Source organism: Nyctereutes procyonoides, unplaced genomic scaffold (genome assembly GCF_905146905.1).
Source record: "Nyctereutes procyonoides isolate TBG_1078 unplaced genomic scaffold, NYPRO_anot_genome, whole genome shotgun sequence".
Classification (NCBI taxonomy): Eukaryota; Metazoa; Chordata; class Mammalia; order Carnivora; family Canidae; genus Nyctereutes; species Nyctereutes procyonoides.
In genome coordinates, this window is record NW_026575051.1 from 15683788 (window position 1) to 15701713 (window position 17926).

The 17926-nt window shown below is 34.0% G+C and overlaps 1 protein-coding gene across 2 annotated transcripts in view; it reads left to right on the top strand.

The window, feature by feature from the left end:
- CD2AP (CD2 associated protein) overlaps nucleotides 1–17926 on the top strand; it is a 141071-nt gene that overhangs the window by 118226 nt on the left and 4919 nt on the right. The window contains exons 12-17 of one of the 2 annotated variants that reach the window (XM_055330370.1): nucleotides 10–175; nucleotides 590–732; nucleotides 9085–9197; nucleotides 9916–10017; nucleotides 11504–11685; nucleotides 15353–15416. In XM_055330370.1, the coding sequence (XP_055186345.1) occupies nucleotides 10–175; nucleotides 590–732; nucleotides 9085–9197; nucleotides 9916–10017; nucleotides 11504–11685; nucleotides 15353–15416 (770 nt within the window). The remainder of the gene's footprint in view (nucleotides 1–9; nucleotides 176–589; nucleotides 733–9084; nucleotides 9198–9915; nucleotides 10018–11503; nucleotides 11686–15352; nucleotides 15417–17926) is intronic. The other variant, XM_055330371.1, reaches the window with a different exon arrangement.

Consider the following 17926-nt stretch of genomic DNA (forward strand, 5'->3'; position numbering starts at 1 on the left):
AATAATCAGATGAAAAATCAGTACTGGAACAGAAACCTTCTAAACCAGCAGCTCCACAAGTCCCACCTAAGAAGCCGACTCCACCCACCAAAGCCAATAATTTATTGAGATCTCCTGGGACAATATACCCAAAGCGACCTGAAAAACCAGTCCCTCCACCACCTCCTATAGCCAAGTAAGTTTTACCTAGTTTTAATTTAGGTAATTTTAACTTAGGTAACTTACCTAATTTAGTTTATTGATTACCTTCCTTTGACATAAATGGCTGTGCTGCTTTTCTAAGTGTTAAAATAATTTTTGAAGTATTTGTTTTTCAGATTTTTTTCTATAGATTCTAATGATTCTCTGTTAAATGTTAACTTCATATTCATACTAGGTGAATACACATTTATTAGGCTGTTTTTTACATTTCTGATTTTATTTTGATTAGTCTTAATTGTGGAAGTTTATGTTTATGGGAATAATTTTGTGGAACAGAAAGAAAAACTACTGTGCTATAATATCTTTAGTGTTATTTTAATTCACAATGTTAAAAAATGGTTATTCACATACAAGTGATTTCTACATATGTTTGATTTTCTCATTTCAGGATTAATGGGGAAGTATCTACCATTTCATCAAAATTTGAAACTGAGCCATTATCAAAACCAAAGCTAGATTCTGAACAATTACCACTTAGACCAAAATCAGTAGACCTAGATTCATTTACAGTTAGGAGCTCTAAAGAAACAGGTAAGTTAACATGTAGAAAACTGGTACATTTTTAAAAACTTGCCAATATAGTTTTCAGAAACTATTTAAGAAATTTGTATGCATTTTATGTGTGGATAGATACAGTGGAAATTAATTGAAATTTGTTTAAAATCTGTGAAGCCAAAATAGAAAAATAAAACTAAAAGAAGATAAATGAACAAAATACCTGATTCACATAAGGACTGAGAAACGGATGAAAAGATCATCCATTTGTGATATATTCTGTCCCTTTATAATGCAGTGTCCATACTACCTAACTCAGGTAGATATGAGTACATTTTAGTTTTAAAAGTTGAAGGATAAAGGGATAACATGATTATCAGTGCCAGGACTAGATTATATCGAAGATTATTTTTACTTCTCTATTTCCAGATACTTTTGTTTCTGATTGAGGAAAATATGCCTTTTATGCCTCTCTCTCTCTCTCTCTCTCTCTCTCTCTGTATGTGTATCAGCAAGCTTTATTTTTTTAGTTCCTTAGTTTTAGGACTGATTTTTGAACCCATCAGTCATTTTTGTCTCTTGGTCTTTTTTATACCTCTTAGTTATAAAATGGAAAAACCTGAAATAGAAGTTTTGATAAAGATCTCAATATTAGGGGCAGCCCCGGGGGTGGCTCAGTGGTTTACCGCTGCTGCCTTCTGCCTGGGGCCTGATCCTGGAGACCTGGGATCAAGTCCCATGTTGGGCTCCCTGCATGGAGCCTGCTTCTCCCTCTGCCTGTGTCTCTGTGCCCCCCCCCCCATGAATAAATAAATAAATAACCTTTAAAAAATAAAAAAACAAAGAGGTCTTGTGAAACAGGGTTTGTAAATTCCTAATTCCTGGGCTTTTTTTTGTTGTTCCTTCACATAAATAAGTACATTTAGAGAAGCTGAGACATACATAGGGACAGAATACTAACAGCATTATGACTAAAAAGATGTACATACTTTAACTAAAAAATAACCTTATTGCTAAAAAATGGTAACCATCATCTGAGCTTTTGGCAAGTCATAATCTTTGCTGCTAGAGGGTCTTGCCTTACTTAATGTCCATGGCTGCTAATAGGGTGGTGGCTGATGAAGGTTGAGGTGCTGTGGCAGTTTCTAAAATAAGGTAGCAATGAAGTTTGCCTTCATCAATTGACTCCTCCTTTCATGAACAGTTTCTTTGTAGCATGTGATGCTGTTTAATAATGTTTTACCTAAAGTAGCACTTTTTTCTGAATTGCATCAGTCCTCTCAAACCCTGCCTCTGCTTATCAGTTAAGTTTATATACTCTTCTCTGTTTTTTTTAAAGGTTTATTTATTTATTCATTCATTCGTTCATTCATTCATTCATGATATGTCTATCATGAGAGAGAGAGAGGCAGAGAGGCGGAGGGAGAAGCAGGCTCCATGCTGGGAGCCCAGTGCGGTACTCGATCCCGGGACTCCAGGATCGCACCCTGGGCCAAAGGCAGGCGCTAAACCACTGAGCCACCCAGGGATCCCCTTCTCTATGTTTTATTGTCATTTCAACAGTTTTCATAACATCTTCACTGGGAGTAGTTTCCATCTGAAAAACATCTGCTCATCTGTGAAAGTTTTATCATGAGATTACAGAAATGCAGTCACATCTTCAGTCTCCAATTCCAATTCTAGTTCTCTTGCTGTTTCTACCATATCTGCACTTACTTCCTCCTCTGAAGTCTTGAACCCCTCAAAGTAATCAATGAAGGCTGGAATCAACTTTTTCCAAACTCCTATTTGACCTTTACAATAAATCCCCAATGTTCTTTTTTTTTTTTCTTTTTTTTCTTTTTTTTTTTTAATTTATTTACGATGGAGAGAGAGAGAGAGGCAGAGACACAGGCAGAGGGAGAAGCAGTCTCCATGCACGGGGAGCCCGATGTGGGATTCGATCCTGGGTCTCCAGGATCGCGCCCTGGGCCAAAGGCAGGTGCCAAACCGCTGTGCCACCCAGGGATCCCCCCAAGGTTCTTAATAGCATCTAGAATTGTGAATGCTTTCCAGAAGGTTTTTAATTACTTTGTCAAAAGCCATCAGAGGAATCATTATCCATGGTGGCTATAGTCTTATGAAATGTATTTCTTAAATAATAAGACCTGAAAGTCAGAAGAAAGTCATAATTACTCTTTAATCCTTGGACTACAGAATGGATATTATGTATTATATTATGCAGGCATAAAAACATTGATTTTGTACATCTCCATCAGAGCTCTTGGGTAATGATGCATTGTCAGGGAGCAGTAATTCTTTAGAAAGAATCTTCTGAGCACTCTAGGTCTCAAAAGTGGGATTAAAATATTCAGTAAAGCATGTTGTAAACAGATGTGCTGCTGTCTTTTTTTTTTTTTTTTTTTTTTTGTTCCTTTTATAGAGCAGATTTAAGCATAATTCTTAAGGGCCCTAGGAATTTCAGAATGGTAAATGAGTGTTGACTTTAGCTTAAAGTCACCAGCTGCATTAGTCCCTAACAAGAGAGCCTGTCCTTTAAAGCTTTGAAGTCAGGAGTTGATTTCTCCTCTCTGGCTATGAAAGTCCCAGATGGGACTTCTTCCACTATAAGGCTGTTTCATCTACAATGAAAATCTGTTGTTTAGTGAAGCAGCCTTCATTAATTAGCTTCTGGATAGCTTGCTGTAGCATCTACATCAGCACTTGCTACTTCCCTTTGCACTTTTATATCGTGGAGATGGCTTCTTAAATTTCATGAACCAGCTTCTAGCTTCAGACCTTTTTTTTGCAGCTTTCCTCTCTCAGCCTTCACAGAAAGAGTTAGGGCCTTGCTCTGGATTAAGCTTTGGCTTAAGGAAATAAACGTTGTGCCTGGTTTGATCTTTTATGCAGACTACTGAAACTTTCTCCCTATCAACAATAAATCTGTTTGCTTTCTATCATCTGTGTGTTCACTGGAGTAACACTTTTAATTTTCTTCACCAGCTTTTCCTTTGTGTCCACAATTTGGCTAACTGCTGCAAGAGGCATAGCTTTGGGCCTGCCTCAGTTTTCTGTATGCTTTCCTAACGTTAATCATTTCAGAGCTTTTGATTGAAAGTGAGATCATGTGTGACTCTTCATTTTACTTCAACATTTAAAAGCCATTGTAGGCTTATGAATTACCCCAATTTCGATGTTATTGTGCCTGAGAGAATAGGAAGGCTCAGAGAGAGGGAGAGAGATAGGAAACAGCTTCTTCATGGAGCAGTCAGAATATACACAACTCTTGGGATGCCTGTGTGGCTCAGTGTCGCGGCTTGGCATTGATCCCAGGATCCGGGATCGAGTCCCCAGTCGGGCTCCCTGCAGGGAGCTTGTTTCTCCCTCTGCCTGTGTCTCTGCCCCCCCCCCCCCCTCTCTCTCTCTGTGTGTGTGTCTTATGAATAAATAAATCTTTTTTTAAATTTTTTTTTGTTTTATTTATTTATGATAGGCACACAGTGAGAGAGAGAGAGGCAGAGACACAGGCAGAGGGAGAAGCAGGCTCCTTACACTGGGAGCCTGACGTGGGATTCGATCCCGGGTCTCCAGGATCGCGCCCTGGGCCAAAGGCAGGCGCCAAACCGCTGCGCCACCCAGGGATCCCTGAATAAATAAATCTTAAAAGAAAAAGAAGAATATATACAACTCTTAAAATTAAGTTCAACAACAACAAAGAAAATTAAGTTCAACATTCTGCATGGGCACAGTTCATTCCAGTTACCATAGTAACACAAGGGTCACTGATCACCCTAACATTTATAATAGTAATGAAAAAGTTTGAAATACTGCAAGAATTATGAAAATGTGACTCAGAGGTACATAATGCTATTGGAAAAATGGCATTGTTAGACTTGATCAGCGCAGGGTTGCCATCGACCTTCAGCTTGTAAAAAAATAGTTATCTGCAAAGTGCAATAAAATATGTTTGTAAGTTTTGGAAATTGTGTTTCTATTAGAAATATTTGCTGAGCAAGTGTTATATCCCATTACTATTTTAAGCACAAGTGGTATGCTAAGACAAAAGGCCTGACTACTGATAGCATTTAGCTCCTATTCTGATCCTCAACTCAGGCTATTACTCATTTCAAGTTTTTATTGAAATGTTTTTAGGATTTGTAATATAAAAATGTTTAAACTCTTTTTTTTTTTTTTTAGATATTGACACCTTAAAAACAACACTGTTCTGCCAAAGATACAGCCTCAAATTTGGCATTAGGTTAAAGCATATTTTAATTTATACTTTTGACACAGTTTGAGGTTTCCAATTTCTAAAATAGCGTATGAAACTAGCCCTTTAACATGTTCAGAAAGTTTAAAATGTACATGAAAATCTTCTTAGAGTCTCATTACATAAAATAGTAATTTTAGGTGATGAGAATAGTAGTAAGCACCCTGACTTTTGCTATTTACTATTAAAAACATGGGTTTTAAATTAATTTAATAATGATAGTTATTATAAGTAATAATTATAAGTGAGCTAATAGCTCACTTATCATTGTCTTGTTTCTTAATCTGTTTTCTCAGTTAAATAACAATTGAATGATCCGATATGTCTATAATACCCACTAGAATACTTGATAGGAAGATGTTATAAAGTGTTATTTCCCTTCTTTTCCTTTCCTCTGTTGTTAATCCCATCTCATTCTGTTTCTGTTCTTACCCATAAAGAATATAAATTCCTGACACTACTCTCAGATATGATTATCCTGTATATAAAGCCATTAATAAGCTATTTTGAAAATAAATGTCTCTTAGTATATATTCTTAAATACAAGATAATACTATAAATTGCATAGTTGTTAGAATCATATTTTAATTTTTTTCCCCCTCTTTTTCAAACACTTCATCAAAAATTGGTTTAGGATAATCTCACTGCCATGACTGGTTAACTGTAAAGTTCACATGGTGAAAATATTTCTAAAATAGTAAGTTCTTTGGGACATAAAATTGGTTTAAACATTAGTCTTAAAAGATAGAAAATTTAGTAGTAACATACCTATTACATTGAGAAAGCACAGCTGATGAAATATTCTTATAGTGTAGTATTTTATCCTTTTGCTTGTTTTTCTGTGCTAAATTATTTTGGGGTTAAAAGGAAATTTTAGACATATATATTATTTGATCCCAAAACATTGTTAAATAGTGAAACATTCTTTGTTTTGTTTGATAGTTGATCAGTTTTGTTTGAATTATTTTCTCAATATTTATTCATTTATTTCATCCAGAAATAATTTTAGGTAGAGTTTTTCTAATAAGATGCTTACCTGTTGAGTGGTAGACACTATAAAAAATGAGTCTATATCTAAACGAGGATACAAAAACAAAACAAAACACACCCCAAAATGTAGAAATTTACCTGGAGAATAAGGGCAGAGATTAAAATTATTTATAGAGCATCATATAAGGCATAATTGAAGGTTCATTTATGGATTATGTGATTTTAAATGTTGTATAAGTTGTATTTTTATAGTGAGTTACTTAAAATATTATGCCATGTTTTTCTTTTATTATATCATATAATTAAAATTACCTCTTTTGTTGTAATTAGTTTCATATGCTGAAGACTAAAACTTGATGAAAGGTAGTTTAATTTTAGTTATAACTATATTAATGAGTTGTTATATTTATTAGTATAACCTAATTTTTTAACTAAAACATTCTTTTGAAGCTGTCTTGCTGTTTAGTAATTTTAAAAAGGCTTTTTTCTACTTATGGTATATTGAAATTAATACTAATTGTTTTTTCTTTTTAAAGACAAAAGCATAAATCTAAAATCTAATACACATCTATGTAAGTTTAGATAAACTGCACTAGGTATATGCTAAACATTGAAATGGTTCTATTCATTCTACAACTGTTCCTTTTTCCTGCTTTGTAAAATAATTTTTTTTGATTTAGTCTTTTTTCTAGACATTCCTATCCTTGACTTTTCTTTCCAGATTTTGTTTCCTAGCCTGTTTGCCATGTTTCCCTTCTTACGTGTCAGGAAATTATCCTACCTTTCACCATTTTGGTAAGATGACAATTTTTAAAAGACATCAAAACAGTATATTCCATATAAATAGGTGGTGCACATTGATTTTTCTTTGTAATTGTACTAAAATTGTACATGTTTGTCTATTCTAACCCTTTTGGTTTTCCATTTGAAAATAAAATGAAATTTATGTTGAGAAAAATTTCCTGATTAGTTTGATATTTTGATAAAAAAATTAAATTGAAAACCATTAAAGTGTATTTTCTCCCAAAATTTGAGATTTCATTTGGACTTTTTAAAATTCCATGTCTTCTTAGGTAATGTATAGAAATCAAAATGGCTGACAGAGTGGCAATGTAACTGTGAGAGTTAAGTGATTGTCATGCCTTTCATGCCATGTGTACAGTATAAATCCACTGTTAACACTCTTAGGTAAATTTTAAATGTGTTCAAATATATCATGAGTCCAAAATGTGCACTGTTTTATTTTACTAACCTAATGCCTTAAATGGAGGACCTGAGAGAGTTTTAGAATAGTAAAATTATTTGTCTTGGTGTTGTAGCCCAAAACTGGACATATGGAAGGCATTTTACATGAGCATGATATATAATTTATAAATCTACCATTTATTTATCCTTTCAATTTCATTTATCTTCATCCCTTCCTATGTTTTTGTTTCTTTTTCTTTCTGCATGTTGCTTAAATATGCATTTGAAAATAATCTTCACAGGCCAAAATTATTGGATTATACTTTTCAAGGTTTTTTTTTTATAGGTTGTCAGTACACATTTATCAATGTTAAAAGCAATTTTCAACCCTTCCAATTACAGCATATTTTAACATCTTTCGAAATACTGATTTTCTTTATGAAATTTGCAAATAAAATGAAATATTTAAAATATATTTAAACTCAAGACCTTTCACATTATATAATGCATTTTCCATTAAAGCCACTGTGTCTCTTTCTATTATTTGTTATATAATTATTTATAAACAATTATCAAAAGACTCAACCAAAATTAGGCTGAGCACATTTGATTGATTGCCTGTTGTGATGTGTTAACCTGGTGAGTAGATACTAGATAAAGATAGATCACACAAAGTAATTCCAGAATGGGAGGATGGAAAAGAATTAACAGAGGACAACAAATACTTGAATTTGTTATAAAACACAAAGCCAAACACTGATACTTTTTCCTATGCCTTACCGTTGTGTCCTTTTACCCCTGACGTTTTTTTCTAAATTGATTACTTTGAATGTGAAAATTGATGAATAAGCTTTGAGGGCAGTAATAATAATAATTATCTTTAGATGTTTTTAAATAAATAACAGATCACTGAGTTTGTATATCTAAGTATTTGACAGAAAGCTTTATAAACATCTAGGCAGTGGGATTGTACAGAATTAATCCTGTACCTGAAAGACTAAACCAAAGATATCTGCTGCCTTACAGAGTATCTCAGCTGTGTTTAATATCTGTAGTTTGGATTCTGGGCTAAAGGAAGATTGTATTGACAGTGAAGTGTCTGGAGTTATCCTTAGGATTCTTGTATCACTTAGATATTTCTAGGCTTCAAAATTAAGGATTGCCTCTTTCAACAAGGTTTTCTGGATCATCTAGAAAAAGGGAAGGTATTATATGCCGTTGTTTCAGAGATACTAATTACATAGATTTTTCTTTAAGCCAAGTTACTGGATCGAAGGTCAACCAGCCTTTGATGGTGGGAAAACAAGTAAATGATCTTTGTAGCATTTTTTTTTGATATCCTATTTGCCTTCGATTTAGAACTGTCTCATAGTTCCTATACATGCTGATGTCTAAGCAAAAGTTCAGTGAACTATGAACAATTTGAGTCCCATCTACAAAATACTATGTATATACATACATAAATATATAAAAGATCCATTAAATTATCATTGGAAAGTATCAGGTACAGTTGAGTCCTTAAATTTGAATATTAGGATACTACTTGAAATTTAAAATATTTTATGTGTTAGTTTTCTGATATATTGTCATTACTTATGAGTTGAAGTAGGTCATCTCTTTTTACAAGCAAGAACTTCAGATGACAACTTTTTTATGATACTGTAATTTCCGGTTCAGATTTGTAGCTTTCAATGAGAACTTTTGTTGAGGTTTCTCTATTGGAAACATGAACTTTCTATTGTTTAGTAAAGTCTTATGCTATAAAATGTATCAGGTAAAGAGGATGTTTGTTTTTAAGGGTGTTGTTTTCCAAATGCATATGAAAAGCACAGGTTAACTTGTGAGTCCTAAGTGGTATTCTTTTCAATGTGTATAATTTGTTAGACATCCAGAAACTTTTTTTTTTATCTTTTAAAATATACAGTTATCGCTTAGGAGATATGTTTAATTCTGTTCTCCAGATATTGTAAATTTTGATGACATAGCTTCCTCAGAAAACTTGCTACATCTTACTGCAAACAGACCGAAGATGCCTGGAAGAAGGTTGCCTGGACGCTTCAATGGTGGACATTCTGTGAGTACAACTTCCTGTTTGTAAAACACAAAGAATTTAGCAGATCCAGAATCCTTCTAAAGATGAGTGTGATGGAGAATTTATAGCCTCCACCAAAGTTTAAAAATCAGGAAAATAGCTATTAGACTTAAGTGGCAAATAGTTGGTTACATTTAGAGAACTGTGGGGTCATGTTCATTTCAGAGAGGGTTGCAATGGAAAGTTACAGAATCAAGAATAAAGAGCTGTTCTGAGACCATCAGCACATAGCACAGGGTCAAAAGGGGTCAGGGTATCTTGTAATCTACCCAGCTAAGAACAATAGTTAGAATTGAGTGGTACATATTCACCTTAGGAAAGAACAAGAACATTCTTTTCCTCTGAAATTGTGGGGAATGTGTATCTAAATGTGTAGCTTCTTTGTGTGCTTTCTATACCTTGCCTGGAATGCTGGTAGTACTTTATTATTAATATATTAGCTCTTAACTGCTACAGTACTTTTAAATTACCGAAGTAGAGAAATTTTTGTTGCTATGAGAGAGGCAGGCTATTTTTACCTTCAAGATATGCAAGTGTGTTATTTAGCTTGAAATTGGGTAATATCCTGTTAACAATAATGGAATATCTAGAACAGTAGCTACTGAAAACAGTGATAAAAGTCAGTTTATTATCCAAATGTTTATTGCCTTTTCCTTCTTTGGTATTTTCTGTTTCTTGGTTTTTAAAAAAAATCGTTAAGCCAACCCAAAGCCCAGAAAAAACCTTGAAGTTACCAAAAGAAGAAGATAGTGCCAACTTAAAGCCATCTGAATTTAAAAAGGATTCAAGCTACTCTCCAAAGGTGAGGGATATTATGGCCTAAGATGTGTATAATTTGTAGAATTCTTTGTGAACACCGAAACTGAAATTTTTAAAGCATCTTTTAAAAATTATTTCTTGGGATCCCTGGGTGGCACAGCGGTTTGGTGCCTGCCTTTGGCCCAGGGCGCAATCCTGGAGACCCGGGATCGAATCCCACATCGCGCTCCCAGTGCATGGAGCCTGCTTCTCCCTCTGCCTGTGTCTCTGCCTCTTTCTCTCTCTCTGTGTGACTATCATAAATAAATAAATAAATAAAATAAAAATAAAATTTTTTTCTTCTGCTAAGAAATTAAAAAATTCCTGCAGTTTTTCATTTACTAAATTTTTGAGTTACTAAAGTTACACTGTCCTCTGTAGTTCATTTTTTACAAGAGTTTACTTTAAATGAGTAATAAAAGGGTTACACATCTCATATTTTTTAAAGCAGGGATAGATCTATTCATCTTGTTCATTTTCCCATTAAACATACACTCTCTAGGCCAGAAGCCATCATTTGTTTACTCCTAACCTAGCTTGGTGTTAGGCACCACAGTGACCACTGAATATATACTGAAATGAGTGGCGGTATACGTGGAGTCTTCCATTTGTTGCATGGGGTTAAGACTTCTAAACTCTTGCTGTTTTTACTTAAGATGGTATTATCGCAGCCTATACGTACCTTATATTTAAGAAATTCATGTTTCCTCCTCAAATTCATTCCAAGGGCATTTGGTTACTATTCCAGTTTATCAGATGCATTTAATCTGATTCTCTCAACTTGTCAACAGTCATTTGAGATTTTACTTCGTGTTATTTTAGTGAAATAGTAAAAAGGGCATCAGGCCATGGATTCATTTTAGTGCCTCTTCCATGGACTTACTAAATTCTTCATGATTACTTTTATGTGAAACTCTTTGGATATTCTATGACTATTTAATGTGTAGGAACAAAGCAACACCTAAAAAATGCTGATATAGGGGATCCCTGGGTGGCTCAGTGGTTTAGTGCCTGCCTTCAGCCCGGGGCGTGGTGCGTGGTCCTGGAGTCCTGGGATCGAGTCCCACATCAGGCTCCCTGCATGAAGCCTGCTTCTCCCTCTGCCTATGTCTCTGCCTTTCTCTCTCTCTCTCTCTCTCTCTCTCTCTCTCTCTCATAAATAAAATCTTTTTAAAAAAATGCTGATATATTCTTGCCTATAGGTGCTCCGCTCGGCAAACCATTCATAAGATAAATCTAATAGGTTTTTCTTTTCTTTTTCACTTTTTAATAAGTCCTTTGACATTTCTCACATAAACTCCTAGTGATTTCAGGTTTATTCTTTGGTTCCTTGGTGTTTTCACCAGTTGTGAATATCACACTGCTTTTTCCATTTTCAAAGTTACCATTTATCTTGAAGTATTACTTACCTCCTTGCTATAATTTTTTTTGGTACCTAAACATAAATATAAATACAAATAAAACAAGGACATTTTCTATTTTATTTTTAGCCATCTCTGTACCTTTCAACACCTTCAAGTGCTTCAAAACCAAATACAGCTGCTTTTTTAACTCCATTAGAAATCAAAGCTAAAGTAGAATCAGATGATGGGAAAAAAAACCCTTTGGATGAACTTAGAGCTCAGATTATTGAATTGCTGTGCATTGTAGAAGCACTGAAAAAGGATCATGGGTAAGTAGTCCTTGTTTTCTTCGTTGAAAACTACTTAACACATATGTAAAGAATTCTTTCAAATTCTATCAAGTAGAGATGTAAACTAACAAATTTCTGGTATAAGGAAGTATGCTTTCAAAGAAATTTTCAATAATAGTGCTTCTCTTCTCTCTGCAAAAAAACTTGAATTAGAAAACTTGTTCTCCTAGGCTTATTATAGAAATTATATAAATATATAATTTATTAAATATATATATAAAATTTAAGGATAGAAATCTGGTCAAATGGGTTAATTAGGCAAAAATATTAGGAAAAGTTACTGTATTTTGGATCTGGAGTATATCTATATGTGTATTTACTTTTCAGAGGAACCAGATGGATCACTGTCTATTAGGGTTGAGATTGATATATAAATAAAACCAGTGGTTTAGGAATAGGTGATTTTTAAAGTCATTCTCTTAATTCTGAAACTTCGGTAATGGTCTATGGTGAGATCCTAAATGAAAGTGGCTTTTTAGAGCAAAATAAAATGTAAAAGGTCACTGACCTACAATAGGGCCCGCCCCTCTCTTCTTTTAGCTGAAGAAGTAGATAAAGGTTCAGAGAGGTAAATCTAAGATCATACAGTTCTTAAAAGGCAGAGGCTAGAATTGAAATCCATATTTCATGTTGGGGTAGAGATATTTTCTAGAACTGTTATTTTAATTTTAAAACATGTTAACACTTTAAAAATATAAAGTAATAATAGAACTTGTTAACATTTAAACATAATTCTGCGAAGTCCCCATAAGTAAAACGGGTCAAAGATCAGCTGATCTGAGGATGAGGGTTCAAGTGTTCTTCCTTTTTCTCAGCTTCCCCTGTAGCCTCTAAAAGTATTTGATGGTATATGGAATCTGGTATAAAAATCATTGCCAGAAACCATTATACCTCTGAGTTGAATTTATCATTTCTTTCTTTTTTGGGGGGGGAGGGTGTTTATTAATACTATTGAGGGGCACCTGGATAGCTCAGTCGGTAAGATGTCTGACTCTAGGTTTTGGCTCAGGTCATGATCTCACAGGTAATGGAATCAAGCCCACACTGGGCTCTGTTTGGGGAGTCTGCTTGAAATTCTCTCCTTCTGCCCCACCTGCTCACTGTCTTACTCCTTCAAATAAATAAGTACATCTTTTTTTTTTAAATCGATACTGAGATTAAAAATATTATATACTTGTAGTTGAAGAGCACTTCTACAAATCTATCTTAGGTAAAACCAAAAAATTTATCTTCAGTGACTACCTAAAACATATTTATATACACACAAAATAAATATACAGAGAGATTGTGTGTTTGTAATTTGATACATTTTGGGTCTTGTCTTGATTCCTTCAATTTATCTGAGTCCTGCAGAGTTTTTTTTTTCACAGATTCTACAATATATACATTAAAAACTGGAAGTTCATTCATCTAGTATTTATTGAACACCACCCATGTATGAGTTAGAGAACTTTCCAAATTCATTGATTTTGACGTTTTATATTTTTGATACCAAGTCTGCTATTTTTAATAAACTGATAAATTACATTTACAAATTACCTGTAGGTGTTCTTAAATTAGGTATAGGATGAATAAAGTATTTATGATTTATTTATATTTTAAAACATATATCAGATATTTTAGAAGTCTTTCCAAAGAGTGTTTTCAGTCTTATTTCCTCTGGGAAAATGAAATAGATGGCAGTTTTTTTAATCTGCAAAATATCATAGGAGAATGGATAAACACATTGGTATGTTGATACAATGAAATACTATACTGTGAACAGCAATAAAAAAAATAAATGGATTGTGGCTACATGTCTCAACATGAATTCATCTGAAAAACATTGAAGGTGGAGAAAGCAAGTCAGATATGCATTCAGTATCATTTCATTTACATGAAGTTTGAAAAGCATATAAAATCAAAGTATGTGTTGTTTCAAGATATATTTGTATATGTGGTAGGAAAGGAAATGAAATAGACTATAAAACTTTTCCTATGAAGGAGAGGAGGAAAATAAGATTGAGGGTCACTCTGGCTATCAGAGGTACTAGTAATATTTCTTGAGCTGACTTGGAGTTCTTAGCTTTTTTTTAAAATTATATCTTTATAGCTTACAAATACATAAATAGTCTTTATGCATTCAGTATTAAAATCTAAAATGTTTGGAACAATTCATTAAAAAAAATGAAGGATACTGACACAGAAAGATTGACAGGAAAATATATTAGTAATCTGTAGAACAAGATACATAGTTTGATTTGTTCCTGTAAAAGGAAAACAGTGTTTCATAAAAATTTTATATTAAGTGTGTTTTTAAAACAATAAAAATGTGAGTATAGATAAACAGCAGGACAAATATTTTAGGAGTAGATCCTCATTGGGGACGCCTGGGTGGTTGAGCATCTGCCTTCAGCTTGAGTTGTGATCCTGGGGTCCTGGGATCAAGTTCCGCATCGGCTCCCCACAGGAACCTGCTTCTCCCTCTGCCTGTGTCTCTGCCTCTCTGTGTCTCTCATGAGTAATTAAACAAAAAGAATAGATCCTCATTTATGTATAATAAATTCAGAATAGTAGAATAATTTTAAAAAGGAAGCATTATTTAGTGGTAACATTTTGGAAATACAAAGCTAATATTCTAGCAGATTTTCTATCATATCCCAAAATAAACTAGATAAATTCGAGTGAAATATCTAAATTATAGTCAGTTGAAACAGTAGAAACAGTAGAAAACAGTAGAAAATCTATTCTCAATATAAACAGTTTTATAATCAGTAAAACCACAAAGTTCCTTTCTTTCTCATATATTTTTTCTTCCTAAGCATTTTCATGTGTTTTTCAAGCTATTACTTCTATAATACTCTTGAAGAGTATTTTCCTAGCATATGTCAAAAGGCTGAAAATGTCCCTACTCTTTGATTTAGAAATTTGATATACTGGTATATTCATGATGTTAAATAAAATTTTTATTCTTTCCATCTCCCCTCAAAAAGCAGCTAACCAAACTAAAAGCCTGGATATTTGAGCAACAATTATCAGAAATATGATATGATAATTTTAACAGTGTGAAAATATTTTAAAATACTTTGTGAAAAGACACAGTATGGAATATATACTTACAGCTGTGGAGGGAAAATGACTATAGAAAAAGGTAGCCTGGAACACAGAAAAATGAAAACATGAGTTAAGGAGGAAGGATTGTTGGCTAAAGTTTTTTTTTTTTGGTTTGATAATTTTAATGGAATGTTTAATTAAAAAAAATAAAGAGAAATGTAAAGTCCAGGTAATCCTATTAAAAAATTTGCTTTGTACTGTGACATGTTTTGACATTACTGAATTGTTAGGGCTTTAGAGTGTCTACCCTGGGAAATGCATGATAATTGAATATGGAAAATTGCTTCAAAGGCCAGTTATTACTTCTTTATTTTATCATGAGCATTTAAAAATGTCTTTATCACTGATAGGATTGCCATGGTATTGCTGAGTTTTTTTAACCATTGTATTGAACCTTTCCAACTAGTGAATTTGAAATTTTCCTCAAACAATATGGCTATTTCCTTTAAAAAATTTTCCCCATATTTTGGTATGTCAGGTAACAGAGATCCTGTTAACAGTCAAATAATACTGTTTAAATGAGACTTAACAGTAATAAATACTTTGTTTTTAGGAAAGAACTGGAAAAACTACGAAAGGATTTGGAAGAGGAGAAGGCAATGAGAAGTAATCTAGAGGTAACTCATTTCTCCTGACACTGAGATTTTAGCCAGCGTAAACTAAATGTGTTTTTCCATCACAGCTAGGTGATTGGCTTCACTAAAAATTATGCTCTCCTACTTAAGTTGGACACTCCCTACTGCATGGTAGCCATTTAATTAATCTCTTGTTGACTCCCTGTCACATTCCATTCATTCATGTAGCAAACATTTTTTGCGCATACCTCTCTTAGGCAATGTATGAGAGGCAAAAGGTATACATTTATAAATAAAACAAACATGGTCCTGGCCTTGTAAGAGTGGTAGTTCTAGATCTTTTGCACTCAGCATTGCTTTCTTGAGCTACTTCTTTTTTCCACAATTAAACTTTTTTCTTTTTAATTATTTTTTATTTCTTATAATTTTTTGTCTGGAGGCAAAAGTGGTGGAGGTGAGGTGGTAATGGGATGGGTGTAAATTTGTTGACTTCTTTTATCTGAACATTTACTGAACATTTACTTTATAACTACAATGTCATCATCTTCACTCTCTGCTGATGACTGGCAATTTCATTTGTTTTATCTTCCTTAACTTTTTTTTCCATCCTCACTGACGTTGGTCTTCATTTGTATTCTTATTTTCTGCATATTTCAGAGGAAGTGTTTCCTGCCTTTTTTCAGAGTCTGTTTCCCATTCTATATTTAAGTATCTCATTCACCTCCCTGTTTTTACCTTGCTTTATTCCTTACCCTATTTCTCTTGTTAGCATTGTGAAACAGAAAGAACATGAGACTTGGTTAAAAACAACAACAACAAAACCCACCTTGAGCCCCTCTTCTGACTTATACTTGTTTCTTTCAGCTCTAAACTATATGTCAGTCAGGTTTGGCACCTTCTGTACATTATCTCAGTAGACACACATAACAACTTGTAAGGGTTATTGTTCCTATTTTAAGGATGAGGAAACTAGGGTTTAGAGTGATTAAATCACCAGTGGAGCTGACCTTTAACAGAAACAGCCAGACTTCAGAAACTGCTTTCAGTGATTAAGTTATACTGTTTGAACTTGAGGGAGTCACTTAACTGCCTTTTTTTAGCTTTAGTAGTTGTGATAATATATATGAAGGTCTTTGGTAAATTATCCAAACTACCATTTTTACTCTTAACATCTGACATATCCTATCCCCTTTATTGGCACTTACCCTTTTCCCATGAAAATATTCAATATTTCTCCTTTTTCAAAAAACAAAGTCCCTTTCAGATCCAGCTGCCCTTTTGATCTACTGTAGTTTTCACTTTTCATTTGAGGCTCATTTATTGCAAAACAGCCCCAAAAAAGTATACGTTTGTGGTCTCTAATTCTTCATGTTTAATTCAGTCGTTAACTTCTTACATGTTACATTTACTGAAGGCAACTCCAGTGACTTTGCAGTTTCTGTAGTGTTTCACATTTTTAAATCCATTGCCATTTTTTCTATCCTGGTTTATGTGATCCTGCATTCTTTTGTCTGAAACGCTCCTTCAGAACTGCCGTTGGCCCTTCTCTCTGCATCTCTTCACTCTTTTCCTACCTGTGCCCTTAAGTATCTTGATTAGCTCTCTGTGCCTCTCCCATCTGAATCTGATTCCTCTTTTCCCAGTTTCTGCTGTTTCCAGCTGCTAGGCTTCCCTGGATGTTCCACTGTCAACTTAGAACTAGCATGTCTTTTTTTTTTTTTTAATTTTTTTTTATTTATTTATGATAGGCACACAGTGAGAGAGAGAGAGAGAGAGAGAGAGAGAGAGAGAGAGGCAGAGACACAGGCAGAGGGAGAAGCAGGCTCCATGCACCGGGAGCCCGACGTGGGATTCGATCCCGGGTCCCCAGGATCGCGCCCTGGGCCAAAGGCAGGCGCCAAACCGCTGCGCCACCCAGGGATCCCACTAGCATGTCTTTTACATCTGTCATCTTCCTTTCCTGCTCTTCTGATTTTTCTGTTTCTGCTGATTGCTTCATTACCTTTCAAGTCTTATAGACATGGTACTTCCAGTCTAATTCCCTTCACTTTCAGGCCTGTTAGCTTTACTCCCTCACCTTTATTTCTTTGTTCCCTAGTATTTCTGTCCTTCTCCCATGCTCTTTATTTTCTAATTAACTGTTTAAGTTTCTCTCATTCTTAGCTCAAATTAATCTTTCCTTAGTACTTTCAAGAACTTTCTGTTACTTACTGAACAAAGTTCAGACTTCTCAACTTAGCATGTGAGGTCTTTTATGTCTTGGTCCTAGTTTATCTTTCATTTCTTGCTTGCTGATGCTCAGTTGTCCCTCTCAGTTAATTTGTCTGGATTTTTGCTCTTTATTTTCTGGAATTTTCCTTTTATTTCATCTCATGCATAAATTCTATAGATTCTCAAAGCTTACCTTCAACAGTCACCTTCAGTAAGTTAGTACTCATCTTCCTCTGATTTAAAAGTAATTTTGTCTTCCAAATTCATGTCCTTTAGTTTTGAAAAGGAAAAATAATTTTCTGTCTTACCACTGTGACGTTACATACTTATTTTTGCCCATC